The 17,799-nt window shown below is 42.0% G+C and overlaps 1 protein-coding gene across 1 annotated transcript in view; it reads left to right on the forward strand.

The window, feature by feature from the left end:
- Ext1 (exostosin glycosyltransferase 1) overlaps positions 1–17,799 on the forward strand; it is a 279,826-nt gene that overhangs the window by 245,464 nt on the left and 16,563 nt on the right. The window contains exons 4-7 of the mRNA XM_028871930.2: positions 292–411; positions 10,228–10,360; positions 12,625–12,743; positions 14,579–14,674. Of these exons, the coding sequence (XP_028727763.1) occupies positions 292–411; positions 10,228–10,360; positions 12,625–12,743; positions 14,579–14,674 (468 nt within the window). The remainder of the gene's footprint in view (positions 1–291; positions 412–10,227; positions 10,361–12,624; positions 12,744–14,578; positions 14,675–17,799) is intronic.

The raw sequence follows: 17,799 nt of genomic DNA on the forward strand, positions 1-17,799 counted from the left end.
TCTGGGAGTCCCCTTTGTAACTGACTGGCTACTATGGAATCTTAGGACTAAGCCAGTGCATAATGTCCATGCCTTTGAATGCCTTTCAGGCTACTTCTCCAGACCCCCTGTTTGTTCTCCTGTTTCTTGGGGGGGGGGGAGCATTTCTACCTAGTGGTTGGTGATTTTTAATAAGCCTTTTGCTGGAAAATGGAGGCTCTGAAGAATTAAAGTGTAACCCACTCAGTTGTTTTGATGGAGCACATCTCTTTTGTACAGTTATAATTACTGTGTGTTCCCCTTCTGTTCCAGATTCCTTCTACAATCAGGTCTATTCATCAGGATAAAATCCTAGCACTTAGACAGCAGACACAGTTCTTGTGGGAGGCTTATTTTTCTTCAGTTGAGAAGATTGTATTAACTACACTAGAGGTAAGTGAGACCACGTGGCTCGGGATCTGGAGTAATAATCCTTTTTCTTCAACCTCTCTTTGGCTATTGGGTTGTGCAGTTGGTTAAATGGGACAAGACCAAATTTTCTGCCCTTGAACATGTTGGTGACTGCCCCTTCCCTCCCCCGTCTGCTTGGCCATTCCCAAGCAAATGCCTTCATTCCTGACAGATTCTCGGAGCAGAAGGGACATGGAGAGAAATTGTGCTCTGGGCAAAGGGATTGGCTTTGTCTGACATAATTTTAGAGCTATGTGGGTAATGACCGTCTTCCTGTCACTCAAGCTCAATGGCATCCTTTAAAGGCATATTTCTGGTGTACATTTAGCAAAAAAGATAATGACCAAGTAAGGGAAGTATCCTCTACCATTCTAAAAATACGAACAGTTTGGCCACCACCGTAGTACCTAGCATTTGAAGAGACAGCAAAATGGATTCCTTAGACATATACAACCTAACGAACCAGCATCCCATGTTGTAAGATTACGGTAAGGAGAAAACCATTGCTATTACTGTATCCAGCTGGTGTAGGATAAAAGTGTTAACCTTTATAAAAATAGAAACTCGGACAGGTAAGTGGATAGTTATCCTAAAGCTGCTTTACTCTGCGTGCGTGCGTGCGTGCGTGCGTGCGTGATTAGGAATTGAACATAGAGCCTGTTCTTGTTGAGAAAGCACTCTGCCACTGAGCCATATTCTCATTCCCTTAAATCACCTTTTTTTTTTTTTTTTTTTTGGTTTTTCGAGACAGGGTTTCTCTGTGTAGCTTTGTGCCTTTCCTGGAGCTCACTTGGTAGCCCAGGCTGGCCTCAAACTCAAAGGGATCCGCCTGGCTCTGCCTCCCGAGTGCTGGGATTAAAGGCGTGCGCCACCAACGCCCGGCTAAATCACCTTCTTTAAAGCAGGAGAAAAATAGAAAATCATGGAAATGAGTAAAACCACAGGAAGCAGAGCAGATAGCAATGGCCTAAGGCTACACAGAGCAGCGCAAAGAGCTAAGAGAGGACAGAAATTTGCACACTCATGAGTCCCAGGCCTATGGGAAGGGGAGTGATCAGACAGTCCCCTGAGGTGACCCAGGTGCTGACAGAATGGGGTGGGGCAATTTATTACACAGTTGGGGAGGATTTCCTTTGGCAGTTAATGATCACTCTGAAAGTGAATATAATCTTGAGTAAACACAAGCCACCCAAGTAATGCGTTGGAAACTGAAGTTACCTGTTTGGTCCCCATGATAGTGTTCTTGCTGTGGTGGGGACTGGAGTCAGTGCTGGTCAAAGCGCAGTGGGGATTTTTCCATGCTGGCCTCACCTCGCCTCCAGATCTCAGCCCTAGGCAACCCATCACCAGGATGTCGCCATGCACATGCCTGGTGCACATCCTGAAGCTAGGCAAACAGGAAGCCTGTTCTGATTATTTTGAATTCCTATTTGCTTTTGTTTTTTGGTCAGACTAGAGGGTTTTTTTCTTTAAAAATAATAAATCATTTTCTAACCTCCTACTCCTTAGAGTGTTAGCTAAACTAACTGAATTTCATCTGTCTCTTGATCAGGAAGCCCACAGATAAACCAGAGAAATTGCCACAATGTAGTTGACACTTCTATATTTTAGAAGTTTATAATATTTAAAATATTAACCCTTTGACTTTCCTCTTAAACATTCCCCCTTAGCTTGTCATGTTCATTCTGTTCTCTTTGTGTTCCACAGTCTCGGGGTCTGCATTTGGAAGAGCCGTGGCTTCTCTGCTGGCTGCATTTAGAAAGAGCATTTTTGTCTGTATTTTGTTTTGTTTTTTGTTTGTTTTTGTTTGAGCCTTTTAATTTCTTATGTATGTATACATACACAGAAATATTTTTAGTGCGTTCATGGTTATTGTTTTACATCAAACCGTTTTACTCTTTAGTCAGCTGGCTTTTAATCATGATCTGTATTGAAAGAGTAGCCTTTTTCTCCTTTTTTCTTTCTTGTGAGTTGTTTTCTCATGCTTTTAGTTACTCTTTCCAGAGTGTTCTGTTGTGCTACTTGGTACATCTTTGGGTATATGCTAGCCTTTTTATCCTCTCTTGCTGCTGTCCTTCTGTACACTCAGACTGTGTTTTTAATCTGTCTTCATCCTAATACCATCCTGTGGTAAGCCTATGCTTATCTCCCCATCTGGTGCTGGTCGCTGTGAATACTGTCTGTAATTACTGCTGTCTGTGTAGATGACTAGGAATGTATGCAGTGCCTTAGCCAGTTTTCTGCATGCATTTGGGGCCTCATCCCTGCCTATTCTTTTAGGATAGTATCCATGAAATGAGATTACTGAACCAAAGAGTTCAGGCATTACTAAGGTCATAATATATTTTGCTAAATTACTATATGTTTATAAACTTGAAAAAATATTGTTTTATTTTTATTTGATGAAAATGACAGAAGAAATTGGGGGATATAAAAAAAAAGTTGAGTAAATGGGGGACTCGATTGTCAAGATAGCAATTTTCCTCGATCTGCACATCAAAGTCTTAAAAGAAGATGACAAAAATTGCTCTGAGCTTTAGTGTGAAGAATAAATGCCTTAACACAGCCTAGCATTATTGAAAAGCAGTAGAGATCATTTATTTCCATGGTTTAATTAGCACACATTATAAAGCCATCATAATTAAGACAGCTTTGATCCAACTTTTCAAATGAGAGAAGATATGAGTTATGTTATTTGATTCTGAATAAGTTAAATTTGTTAATATAATAGTGCATAGATAATATAAAAGTGTTGGAGTGACATGGGCCTATGACCCCAATGCTGGTAGGGGCAATGACAGGCAGATCCCAGGGACTTGATGTCCAGCCAGTCTAGCCAAAGCTTCAAGAAACTAAGGTGGAGAGAGACCAAGGAAGACAACCTGACCTGTAAACCTCTGACCTGCACACAGGCCTCCACACAGTTCAGCACTCCCCACTCATGTAGACATTCGAAGAAAAAAAGATAATAAAATGGATGATATATAATAGAGTTGGGTATAGTTGCTTAATTTTAAGCTAAAGAAGCTATTCTGAGCATGATCCTGGGCATAAAACACTATTAAATGTGAGTATAAAAATCATTAAAACTTCTATATAGAAGGAGACACCATTGGCCGGGTGGTGGTGGCGCACGCCTTTAATCCCAGCACTCAGGAGGCAGAGGCAGGCGGATCTCTGTGAGTTCGAGGCCAGCCTGGGCTACCAAGTGAGCTCCAGGAAAGGCGCAAAGCTACACAGAGAAACCCTGTCTCGAAAAACAAAACAAAACAAAACAAAAAAAAAAAAAAAAAAAAGAAGGAGACACCATAAAGAAAATGCAAAACTCAGGGCAAAGGTTCACAGTTAATGTGAGGCTAAGAAAATGTTAATCACTTTGACATGTAAACTCTGACAAATAAATGAGAAAAATACCAAAGTTACCAACTAGCCTGGAATAGAGTGAGACCTTATCAAAAACAAACAGAAATACTTGTATTTTCAGATTAGAATGATTTAGGTACATCTTTTTTCCAAAACCTGATGAAGTACATCCTTTCACAAACATTCTGGATTACAGTGTGAAATGAAATGAAGAACTTTCAATATTATTAAAGGAAAAATGTTGTGGGGGTATTTGTACACTGTGTGAAGATATATTGCTGTGGTTGGTTTAATAAAGAGCAAAAGAACCAATAGCTAAGCACAGGTATAGGTTGGACTTCCGGGCAGAGAGAGGAAGTAGGAGGCGTTAATCGAGGTGTGCGAGAAATGCTAGTGAGACGTGGAGGGAGTCGGACATACAGAATAAAAGAAAGGTAAAAACACACACACACACACACACACACACACACACACAGCAAAATGTAGATTAATAGAAATGGGTTGATTTAAATTATAAGAGCTAATTAGGAACAAGCCTAAGCTATAGGCCGAGCTTTCATAATAATAAGTCTCCATGTCATTATTTGGGAGCTGGCTGGTGGGTCAGAAGAAGACTCATTACAGAAAAACTCCCAATTTTTCAGTAATGTGTGTATATGTACATATACATCATATAAATACATATACATACATGAGGGCAGACGTGTATAGAAATCTCCACACACAGTGGTTTGACTTAATGAGTTTTTAGGAGAAAGACTCTCACATTAGAATGGAGAATGGCTACCCAGTTTGAGCCCTTCTAGAGAGGCAAAAACCTTTAGAATAAAGCATAGTTTTTACCCTGTGCTTCTCCCTGTTGCAATTTTCCTAAACAGATAATGACCTAATGAAGAAAGCTGTAAGTGGCATAGACAGTAGTGTTTATTTTAGTTACAGCATTGCGCATGCTCAGTCAGGTAGTTGGAAACAGGTTGACCAATTGTGATGCATCTGCATTGAGAAATCTTATATGGACACCAAATGTAGTAAGGACATATATTTATTGGTATAAGAAAATGTTCATGCTGTTTTTTAAAAACAGATTGGGAAGTAATTCAAATAGTGTGGGCCATCCTTCATTTTGGTCAAAATAATACAAACTCATTCACATTCAGGGAAAAACAGTCCTAAGAGGAAATAGAAAACACTAGCTGTGTCGTCCTTTAAAGACTCATGTGTTTTACTTTTTGTGTGTAGGAATGTTTTGCCTGTATGTGTATACGTGGAGCACATGCACTCAGTGCTTTCAGAGGCCAGTACAGGGTGTCGCATCTCCTGGAACTGCGTTCAGATGATTGTGAGCTGTTCCGTGGGTTCTGGGAACTGAACCTGGGTCCTCTGTAAGCCCTCCTGACCACTGAGTCACCCTTTCATTCCCTAGCTGTCCCCTCTCTAAGCAGGGGATTATTTGAAACTGAGTTTATTTTTCTCTTTTGTCTTTGTTAATTTGCTGCAAAGAATCTTATTTGGGTGACTAATATGTTCTCTTGATACTTCAGAATAACGCAGTCTATATAAGAAAGAAAACTGTGCTAAATGACACCTCTCATTGCCTGTGACAGCGGAGCCAGTGTGGTAAATGGTTGCTTCCAACCTAGACTCTCGCAAGCTGTCTTGGAGAGGCCCTCCTTTGCTGTGTTCTTGTGCCTTCAGGATTATAATTAAAATATAACACACATGCAACATTGCTAATTTGCCAGGCGAAAGATCCTATCTCATTAATTATACTTCTTTTGTGGTGAGTTACTGTGTGGATCCAGTTTCTTGTCTATTAAGTTAACAGAGCTCCATTCTCCTGCAATAACAGCTTGGATGTGTTACATTCATCACAATAGAATTTTACATTGAGCTGATTTCATCTTTGAGCATGGAAAGGCTTTCTTCCCCTTGGATCTAAGCCACACAATTCTTTAGCAACACGGCTGTGTTTTATTTTTTGTTTTTTTGTTTTTTTAAACACTAAAACCATATATTTCATTCAAATTTATAGCAGCTGTCAAATCTCTCTATATCATTCTAAGATTGGATTGTAACAATCTGACCTCTCAGCCAAATTGCAAGGGAGATAACACTTGTTTTCCTAGCTTAATTCAGAGCTTGCATTATCCTAGGAGTCAGCACGAACAGAAAAGCAGAGGAGGTAAAGGAAATGCCATCCTTGTACACAAAGCGGCAAAGCATATGTCCTCATGAGGTGAACTCAAGGGTCGCTTGTCAGAGCATGTGTCTGGCCTAGCACTCAGGCACAGTAAGTCTCTTGATTAGTCTTGGCCCTGCTAAGGATGAGAATTCAAGTGAACTCTAGGCAGCATAGACTCGAGGCTTATTTGCTTAGTTTGTCTACACTGAGACTCTGTGGCACTTCTTCCTTACTGACTGTAGTTTGGGCCCTGAGAATGGAATTACCAGTCTTTGGAGAATTCCCAGTAGTAACTTTGCTCATTGCTATGAACAAAGACCTGACAGGAGCTTAGGGAGGCCAGGATGATTCAGGCTCACAGTTTCAGATAGTCTGTCATCCATTATGTCAAGGGCAACATGGGAGCAGGAGTATGAGAAAACTGGTCCTGTTTTTATCTGTAGGTAGGAAGTAGAAAGTGGACAGGAAGTGGGACTTGGTTTTCAGACCTCAGGACCCACCCTTACTTTCTTTGTCTGGCAATGCTTTACTTCTCAAAGGTTCTCCATCCTTCTGAAACGGCATCCCCAGGTGGGCCCAGGGATTCAAACACACAAGCCTATGGTGGACCTTTCACGTCCAAACCACCACACCAGCCCTGTAGCTGTAGGTAGTGCGTAGACACAACTGAAGATGGGACTCCTCACCCTCTCCCCAAAGCCAGGACTGAACATTTCAGTCCTGAAATGTTCATTTCACAGGTCCCCTCTGTTATACTTGGGATTCTGTTAGCTTTCAAGCCTGAGCGCTGCATTGTGAGATCAAGCTCTTTGGAGCCGGGTGTTTCCGTTCCGTATACAGATTGAAAAATGGCAACGAGAGAAATGGCGAGCTGCTGCGGAGATAGCGTTCCTTCCTGGATGGGACCACAGGAACGCAGAATCACGATAAGCAAAGCAAGGGCGTGCATGGGATTGTAATGACATCTGACACACAGCCTGAAGCTGCTTATGAAGCACTGTTTCAGAGGGGGTTTCATGACGCTTCCCCTCGCTTGTTCCTTGGTTATCCCCCTGCATTGGAACTACAGTGCTGTCATGCTGATCATTTTACTGTAAAATCAGTGAACTAACGTCACTAACGGCAATCAAAGTGGAGCACATGGAATGTGATGGCACTTTGTGTGTTAGGCAGCAGCATTTTTCTTTTAACATTTAATTCTTTTTTTTTTTTATTTACTTATTATGTATACAGTGTTCTGCCTACATGTGTCCTTGTAGGCCAGAAGAAGTTTCATTAATGGGTGGTTGTGAGCCACCATGTGGTTATTGGGATTTGAACTCAGGACCTCTGGAAGACCAGTTAGTGCTCTTAACCACTGAGCCATCTCTCCAGCCCTAGGCAGCAGCAGCATTTGAACAAAGAAGAAGCAAAGAGCAAATAGAATAGCTGGAGCCTTCAGCTGTTATTTTGAAGGGGAAAAAAAAAGTGGCATGGAATAGTAAAGAGCCTGTCATTCTACCCTTTAAATTCACTTGGCAAGTATTGAGGACCTTAGCAGAAAGTGTGTGTGTGTGTGTGTGTGTGTGTGTGTGTGTGTGTGTGTGTGTGTGTGTGCGCGCGCGCTGATAAATAGCAAAGGAATGTCCAGCCTCTAACAGTGATGTCTTCTTCCACAGCAGTAAAGTATAAACACTAAGTGCCTTGCAGGAATCCTGAGAGCTGTCCAGTGAAGTGACAGGGAGAACTAAGACGTTAGGAGGTTGACAAATGACATTTCTACTTGGTGGAATGAGATCCAAACTCTTCCAAACTTTTGACAATGCAAGTTGATATATACATATAAGCTTTTTAGAAGTACATTTGGCCACTCATTCAAACAGCATTAATGGTGCTCATACCCAAAACAAAGTCCTAAAGGATTAATACGGTAGCTGGAAACATTTCACTTAGAGGTATTTTCATTTCTTTGCATAGAAAAATTACTCTATTTTTGGTCAGTTCAGAAAAATAAGCCATGAGTACCATGAGGAAATATGTAAAAAAAAAAAAAAAAAAAAAAAAAAACCACAAAAACTACATTGCCTGTATCTAGAAAATGAACATAAACATGATTTTTTTTTTTTCAAGACAGGTCTCTCTCTATAGTCCTGGCTGTCCTGGAACTAGCTCTGTAGACTACACTGGCCTTGAACTCATAGAGGCCCAGCAGAATTTTCTTTTCAAAGTCAAAATCAAATCATAAATATAAGAATTTAGTCAGATTACCTTATATTCTGAGAGGTTGCCATAAGTATTAGTGATGCTTTATCATTTCAGTACCAAGGAGAGGATGAATCTTGGCACATCACTTGGTCAAAGTCAAGTTCAACATTTGCTATGCATTCACATTCATGCTGGTATCTTTTTGTCAAGATCCATTTGAATAGAGTGTGAAATGTGTATTTCAAGAGTGTTCTGTAACTGATGGTCACATTTGGAAATTTTCAAAGAAAACAGTGCTGTGACTTTAAATCAAAAAGATAGTCTGCTACTGTAGGAAACATGCCTTTCCGAGACCCGAGCAAATGACGACCTACTTGTAACATATCTGGGTTTTGTGTCATTTGTTTGTAGCTTGGATTTCTAATGCTGTCTATTGCCAATTTATTCTGTGTCTTGATAGCCAAGATCATTTATGTGACCACATGCTGAAAGGCACATAAATTTAGAAAGAAAACAAAAGGAGCTCTAAATGGAACACCATAAGAGGAAATTAATAGCCTGGATTTGGAAAGTATAAGAGTTGAAAAAAAATGGAATAAATGTTATACAGAGAATTGCTTGCCGTGTGAAAATTCTTTCCAGCTCTGCCACTGTGCTCACAATAGCTGTCTGGATGACAGCATGGCAGGCCATGCCTTTGTACCATAGACAGTAAATATCAGCATTATAGCTGGATTCCTAAAATCTCCGTCAACTCAGGAAGTTACCCAACCATATAAAATGAGCAATTTTGATCCGAGTGAAAGATAAAACGCAGATATTGCTGAGTTGAGATTGCATATTCTTCTCAATTTCTTCCTTGCTTCCTTTCAGTGGGAAGGTTTGAAAGATATGTAGAGCTCACTTGATTACCCTCCCATTCTCTGTCATGGAATGAGATGGATGGAGGCATTAATAACTTAGCAAATCTTGGAATTCCATACTTAACTTCACGTTTTCTTAAATGGAGACCGGCAAGATGGTGATTTAGGTCCTCAGACCCCTAAAAGTTATGTAAGGATTGATTGGTTGATTGATTGATTGATTGATTGATTATTGGGAGTCAAACTTGGAGCCTTATAAATGTTAACACATATCCCTCAACTAAGCCCCTAGGATTTTTTTAAAAAAACATTTTGTGCTGGAAACATGATATTCTGTATCACGTTAATTTTTGCCACATCATATCTTAATGAGTCGATAGTTTTATTACAAGAGTTTGAAAGTCAGAGAGAACGCCCTAAAGTAGCCTAATCACATTCAACTGACAAATGATTTAGGTTGGGAGACGGTTTGTCTCTAAATGTAGAATTTAATGATCTGCAAGGTCCCAAAGTCCAAGGAAGCTAATGAACTAGCTTGACAATTATTAGTCTTCACATGCCGTGGTTCTTGTCCTATTCCGTAGGATGTTTTGAGCAGTTGTTAAATTGTTAACTCACAACTTTTTGAAGTTGAAATACACAAAAACTTGAGCTGGCCAATATTCCAGAGTCGTGCAACTGACTTTGAAAAGGCATTGAATGTTGATGACAGGCAATTTAAAACTCTGGCCCAAATTAAGGAATAGAGCTGAGTGGAGAATGTACCTGCCTTCTTTTGTCTTCACATCCGCCTCCACATGGTCCACACTGATGTTGCTGTGCACCCAGAACAGATCTTGCTGGTAACATCTAGATCCATATATTGATGTCCCACCACCAGGAATATGTGAATTCTTCTATACACTGTACTTTGAAACTAGCAAGGACCATTATTATAAAAATAAAATTTTAAGAAAGTAGAATTTTATGATTAAAATGGAACTTGAGAAACATTGTCAGTCACAGTTCATCTTTTCCTGGTATGGTCCTTCAGAGCTCCTCAGTGCTTTATCCTGCACACATTTTTTACCAGTAGAAAATGGGAGGAGGAACAGGTAGAGTGTGTTGTGTCTTTTTAACCATTATCATCTCCAAACTTGGATTGAGCAAGACCTTTACCAGATATCACCCAGACTCACCCTCACCACATGCTGGTTTGTTTTCTAGATTATTCAGGACAGAATATTCAAGCACATATCACGAAACAGTTTAATATGGAACAAACATCCTGGAGGATTGTTCGTCCTACCACAGTATTCCTCTTACCTGGGAGATTTCCCTTACTACTATGCTAATTTAGGTAAGTGGATCCTTGGAGGAGGCTGCCTGTGAGGACCCTGAAGGGTTCCTTCTTCCCAAAATCCTGGGGTGGAGACTGCTGGCTGAGCACTTTTACAGCAGAGACTCACATTCAGGATTGGGGAATACAGCAGAGTATTGGAAAACAGAAAGAAAGGAAGCCTTCTTTCTCATCTGAGAAGCTAACCTGTACATTTGGTAGAGTTACTTTGTTGTGAAATGTTCTTAAATTATAGATCATTTTGAGCATGACATCAGATTAAGTATAATGTGTATGTGTATATGTGTATATGTGTATATAGGTATTCATGTGTGTGTATTTCTCCTTGATTTTTTTTCACAATTGCACTTCTCTTATTGTATATTTAGAAAGATCTGAATTAAGAAAGAGAAAAAAGAAATAACCAAAAATTTGTGAAAAAGACAAATTTATTCATTCTTTCAATGTTTATTATGTTCCTCTCATACACCGAGGTAATGCCAGGCTAGATGGTTGACATAAAGATCATGTTAGATAGAGTCTGTACTCTCAAGCAGCTTTTAATTGAATCTCAGTGGGGCGAGGGATGTGAGCATAGGGCCACCGCTCTGCAGAGGCTGGTGTTACTACCACAGACATTTCCATAGTTGGTGCCCTTGTTGTCCTTGCATTAGTGGCATCACAGACACGTTACCTCAAGGTTGCAGACATTAGAAAACCTGGGACAGTAAGCATCTTTCAAACGGATATGAGGTCTCAAGATTGTCTACTCCATACTAATTTTCTCCAAAACAACCTTCACCTTTTTAAAATTTTACGTATTTAGCTTGAAAGCTGTGAGGTGGAACTGAAGTTCAGGGCCTAAAGTATCCATCAGCAATGAATAACCCCTTAATGTAAACTGGACACACTGGGAGGACCATATGAAATTCAGTGGATGGTCCACAGTGGGTCAGTGAGAACTCATTGTCCAACACAGGCAGTAGTTAAGAAGCCTTCTGTTTCTTGTAGAGCTCTGATCTGTGCAACTTAGAGTTAGCCCCTTAGAAGTATTCACATGGTGCTTCTTAAACTATTACTGAAAAACCTGAAAGCAATGACTGGTTCCCATTGTTAAAAAGTGCTTCCTCAGTGGAGTGTATCGTTCTTACCTGAGTGTTCATCAGGAGAATGAGAAACTCACTTTCTTTCTAAAGTTCAATTAAAGTGCTAATTGGATGGCACAATTTTCCATGTACAACATTTGCATAATCGTTTCACATATACACTCAGATTCCAACTTACGTCCCACCTATATCAAAGTCTAACTGGGGCGTTGCCACAATGGCTGGTTTATACCTAAGCTACTAATGTGCCAGATTAGTGGGTCTAAACTAATGAAGTTCTGAAAGGCTCTTAACCTGCTTGTAATTTCTGAGTTCTTGTAGAAGGGCTCCTGGGGGGATGCCCTCTTGCTTCTCTTTGGTGGTAATGGTTGATTTGCATATTCATTGTCCTTTCCTACACTGAGCTCCCATTGGGCAGAAGTCAATCTCCCATACTTTTTCTCTCAGTGGTGTTACACAAAGCAGCCATTCCTGGAATATGGAGGCTCCCTTAGTGCGATTCTGATGATGCTGGAGACATTGTTGAGGATGCTGATGGTGATAACGGCTAGCATTGAGCACTTACCCTTTGCTAAGTCCTGTTCTAAGTCCTTAGTGTGCATCAACGGGCTAAACTCTTAGAGTAGCTGCATTTCATAGCTGAAGGAACCCAGAGGGTCAAGCAGTGTTTCTAAATGCCACCAAGATGGTAGATCTGAGAGCCAAGCCTGGAGGGATGCTAGGCACTGTTCTCAGAACCTTTCCTACATGCTCATTATTAAATGAAATACTGTTTATCACACAGAGCCCTTCAGTTAAGATTCAGATACATGCAGATGCCCTGGTGGAAAAAGTGTGCTTATGTAAATACCTAAGTGACTAGAGCAAGGTGCATAGATAGGCAGGTAGACATTGGGTACCTTAAAAAAAGGAAGATGACAAGCATCACCAAGGGAAGAGAAGGATGTCCAAAGAAGCTGGAGATGAGCACTGGGCCGTAGTTTCTAGAGGTCTCTAGACTGGTTAGTCGTTATATAGCAGCTCTCACTTTGTTTCAGTTCTGTCAGTATGTAAGAAATGGAAGACAGATGTAGTGGAGGGGACGGACATTGGCTCCTGGGTGAGTCACTGGAGCACGGAGTTTTTCCTCAGTCTTGCTTTTCGGTGCTTCCTTAGGCTCTTCTCTTCATTCCCTTTCAGGTTTAAAGCCCCCCTCCAAATTCACTGCAGTCATCCATGCTGTGACCCCCCTGGTCTCTCAGTCCCAGCCAGTGTTAAAGCTTCTTGTGGCTGCAGCCAAGTCCCAGTACTGTGCCCAGGTGAGTACACTTGTCCTCTGCAGCTTGATGGGCCAGAATCTTGTTTCGTACCTGCCCCACACTTGGCTTTCCAGGACCCTTCAGGCAATGTGCCCAGTTACTCTAGTGACTGGCCAGGCTTTGGTACTCTCTTTCCATCACCTTGGACTCTCAAAAAGTAAACCCTGGCACAAGTACAGATTCCAGAATGGCCTTTGCCTTGTGTAAAGTGTACCCTCCCATGCACACACAAATTCTCTAAAGAATGTGTAAGCCACATTACTTGTTTTTTTCTTGTTGTGCATGGATGTGTGTATATGTTTGGGGTTGGGGGAGCTATATATGAATCAAATCATAGTGAAGTGTTCATTTTTTAACTCACTGCCTTTATTGGAAATTATAAAATCACATGCAGATATGTGTAGATGTGTGTTTAGACCCAAGGTGAACCTAGGATGTTGTTCCTTAGGTACTGTCTACCTATTTCTTGAGACGGGGTCTCTCGTAGAGCTCATTGATTAGGCCAGGCCGCCTAGCCAGCAAGCTCCTGAGATCTGCCTGTCTCCGCTACCCCACCCCACACTAGGATTACAAGAACACACTACCATACTGGCTTTTCACATGGTTGGCGGGGATTGATCTTATGTACTTGTATGGCAAGCACTTTACTGACGAGCTACCTCCCTAGCCCTTATTTCATTTATAAACATCAAAATGATAAAAGTCATACCAAAAAAGGGTCATGGGCAGGACCCAGAACACTGCATTCCAAGAACGGAAACAGACTTGCTGGTGTCAGGAGGTGTCAACTCTTCGTTCACAGCAGCCAGGAGAGAGCAGAAGATGACATCCATGGTAGCAGTGTTTCCCAAATCAGTATCGCTCCCGCGGTCTTAACACTGCTTAATTTTTTAAACTTGTGATTGGTATAGATAAGATGGCTTACAAAGAAGAAAAGAATCACATCATAGTGAAGTGTTCATTTTTGAACTCACTGCCTTTATTGGAAATTATAAAGTCACATAAAACCAGCAACTGTTGAGAGGAATCTGAAGCAGGAGCTCATCGTGCCTCTGTCTCAGATTCTTTTATGTCGCCCACATTGCTTGGTGTAGAGCAAGTTCACAGCAGATGTTCAGATGTTTAGTATACATTTTTATTTAACTTGATCACAGTTGCTATTGCACTCATCACCATAAGATATCAGAAGTTAGAAAACACTTGATTAAGTTCCGGCAAACTTCAAATTACTCTGTGTGTGTGTGTGTGTGTGTGTGTGTGTGTGTGTGTGTGTGTGTGTGTGTGTGTCTATATGTTTGCATGTATATCAGGGTTCACACATGTGTGCAAGTACACATGCACACATGTACATTTATATATGGAGGCCGGAGGATGACATAGGGTGTCTTCCTCAATTGTTCTCCTTCATGTATGTTAAGGCAGAGTCTCTTCAACCCAGGGCTTACTGATTCAGCTAGTCTAACAAGCAAGGTTGCCACAAGGATCCTCGGCCTGCTAGGGACGAGGGTTGTAGGTGAATATTCATACCCACCTGGCGTTTACATGGTTCCTGGGCATCGAACACTTGCACAGCAGGCTCTTTCTCCCCTGAGCCATCTCTTCGGCCCTTGAGATTACTTCTTTCTCCTTCAGCTTTCTCCTAGTCCTAGGGAATAACTTTTGTAGATTTCTTCTCTCCCCTCCCTGGTTGTTGAAGATTACAGTTCTGAAGTTTGTATGGGCGTGGACTCACTTTGAAATTTACTTTTACCAGCTCATTTCTACAAGTAGAGCCGTTTAGAAGGGAGTCTATAGGAGTACCCGAGCCAGGCGTCTAATGATCCTGTCCCTTTCAGATCATAGTTCTGTGGAATTGTGACAAGCCCCTACCAGCCAAACACCGCTGGCCCGCCACGGCTGTGCCTGTCGTCGTCATTGAAGGAGAAAGTAAGGTAGGCCTCGGAGGGGGCTAGTGGGAGGCCACCATGGAAACTTACGTCTCCACAGATCACCGTGGGTGTCGGTTCCGGAAGTCTCTCCCTCCCCTTAGGAGCTGTCCGGTCTGGATTATGTGTCTGACACTGTGCCTGTCTCCAAATGTCTTCAGCTCTGACAGCCATGGGCTTTGGAGTCAGTAAAACCTGCGTTTCAATGCAAACTCTCTGGTAGCTTCCGAACCTTAAGTTCTTGGAGGCTTTTTTCTCACTCACAAAATGAGAATCACACTGCATACCGCCTAGGGTTTCTGTGAGGACTAAATGAATTCAAGGCGGTGGAATGAATTCAGCAGTGTTTCCATAAATGACAAGGACACAATAAGGCTGCTGCTGCTGCTGCTGCTGCTGCTGCTGCTGCTGCTGCTGCTGCATGTACAAAGTCTGTTTAACTTGCTAACACTAATGCATTGGGTCTTTCAGAAAAGTGGTTCTTCCTTACCCTTATCTTAAAAAGGATGTTTCTCTTTATTTTGTCTTGATACCTCCATCCAAAGACCTTCCCCAGCTTGGCCTCCCTGGCCCATTACTTCCCTTACCCAGTCCACCCTGCTTAGAACTCCATACCCTTCTGATCATCCTGTGGCCTTGCAGAGACTGTGTTTGTCAATGCCTTAAGTTGGCATCTGAAGCCATGTGTCCAACCTTTGACAGCCTTTCAACGTTTTCCCTCTCCCTGCTTTCGTCTGTGACCACTCGTTACAGTGATCTGGATGGTTATTTGACATAGGTCTTGATCAGCGATCTCACCTTTCCAGCCCTCTCAACACCCCTGCTTATCTTCCCAACCCCTTCATTCTGCTGCCTTCTTGAAATCTCACCCACTGTCAACAGCCAGAGCTGGGTTCCCACCAGGTGTCGAAGGGCGTGTTCTTCCCCACTTGTGAAAAAACCAATAACTACTAAGTAAAATTCAGGTTGGAGCAGCAGTGCCCTCTAAGGGACGTCTTTTGCCAATCCCAAAGGGACTACCTTACACTAGGTAGCCCACCCCAAGTCAGAATAGCAAAATATCAATTCGTTGGGGGCAAACCATTTAAAACCATCTTTGGACCCTCCAAAAGTGGCGATTCCATGTGGTTCAACATAAAGCATTGAGAACTGCAATGACCCCATGGAGGACAGATCAGGAATGCATTACAGTACATACTCGTTTCTCACTTAGACTGCCCACTGTGTGTTTGCTGTCTAATAGATGTAAACACACAGGAGAATATGACCATTCTACTTAGGGCATCCAAAGGTCTGGGGTCAATCAACATGGGTATTGGACCTGGTTGATTAGCATTTGATAAGAAAAGGTGACCGTGACAACTATTAACAAGCCTCTGGGTGTCTTTTAGGAACACATGTCATCGTATGCATGACTTCACAAAAGGGGCTAACACAAAAAAGTCACCTGCCCGCAACATCTTATGGCCACTTCCCCCAGAGAATAGTGTGTTAGAGGGATGGCTGTGTTCCAGTCTGAACACCTGGAGCCCTGCCCTGTGTTCAAATGTACACCCACAACTTTGAGCCTTGGAATTCTTTGGTGTTTTGCCTCCGAGAATGACCATACCTTCTGTATTTCTTTGGGCTGTGTGTGTCAGGCTGTGTAGACAGGGTCTCATGTGCCTAACTGGTCTCATGTACCTGCCTGGGCCTTCCTGGTGTCTTCAGATCGCACCACATGTTCACCCTCTGGTTCACTAATTGTATACCTTTCCTCCAGTGAGAAGGAATTTCCAATAAAGCAGTGATGACGGCGACAGTCCCTTTCTTGGGATAGTACCATGAAGAGATGCCAACACTTCCCCATCCATTCCTGTCACTGTGCTCCTGGCAATCTGTTCAGTTTTCACCTCTACTTTGGCCACTGATTTCCAGTGGGCCGTGTGGTTCGCGTGCCTTATCTTGACTCTCAGTGCCGTGGCCACTACCTTCTGTGGAAGTGTTGGCATTTTAGCCTTGCTCCAGGCTCTATGGCTTAAAACATAGGCCCACCTAGAGGATTCAGTGAAATACTGTGTATCAAGTACTTAACCGAGTGCCTATTTTATATATACAAATATTTCAACAAATGTCAGCTATCATTCTGAGATGCATTGCCATGTTGTGATTTGTATTACAGGCTCTAGAGTCTGATTTATTTTTTTATATGACCATAGAGGAGTGTCTCAATCTCTATGCCTTAATACATCCTCCAGTAAGTAGAAAGAATCATAATACCAAGTTTATGAGAGCTAAAAGAATCAAATGACACCCTGTATGCTAGGAATTGTAGGCACATACATCATAGAATCCCCCAAAATTTTTGTGTAGTATGTACGTAATTATTATTATTATTATTATTATTATTATTATTATTTGTTTTTTTCGAGACAGGGTTTCTCTGTGTAGCTTTGTGCCTTTCCTGGAACTCACTTTGGAGACCAGGCTGGCCTCGAACTCACAGAGATCCGCCTGCCTCTGCCTCCCAAGTGCTGGGATTAAAGGCGTGCACCACCACCGCCCGGCATACGTAATTATTTTTTATAGAATTCTTTTCTCTGTACTAGATGATAAACTTCATGAATCTTAGCCATTTTATTGTCATGTTTATAAGTTCTACAAGAATTGGCTCCTCACATGGTTATCTAGTTCTATGAACAAACAGTACAAACTCAGTTCATGCAGTATTGACCCTGTGGGTATATTCCTTCCCCTTGTTTTAGTTCAGTCAAGAGGGTAACTGAGTCAATGACTTGAAAGCCCCTGATTTCTGACTTAGACACTAATGGGCTCATAAACTATATTTTCCAGAAAAGGAAGGAAGGAGGGAGGGAGGGAGGGAAGGAAGGAGGGCGGGCGGGCCGGCCAGAGGGACGGAGAGATGGACTGAAGGAAGGAAGACAACCCTGTAAAGCCAGTGATTGAGCCCATGGGCAGAGCCGCACTGGCTCTCCCTTCTCCGTCCCACACTCTCCCTATCTAACCAGGACTTCAGAACTGGCGTGTGCTACATTGGCTGCAAAGTTCCGTTGTGAATTTATAGGGCTTGTCTTTGCAGTTTTCCCCTGTAGGCTGAACACGGGAAAGGTCAGGGCATTGCTAAGCTGCCA

This window comes from Peromyscus leucopus, chromosome 20, assembly GCF_004664715.2.
Source record: "Peromyscus leucopus breed LL Stock chromosome 20, UCI_PerLeu_2.1, whole genome shotgun sequence".
Taxonomy (NCBI): domain Eukaryota; kingdom Metazoa; phylum Chordata; class Mammalia; order Rodentia; family Cricetidae; genus Peromyscus; species Peromyscus leucopus.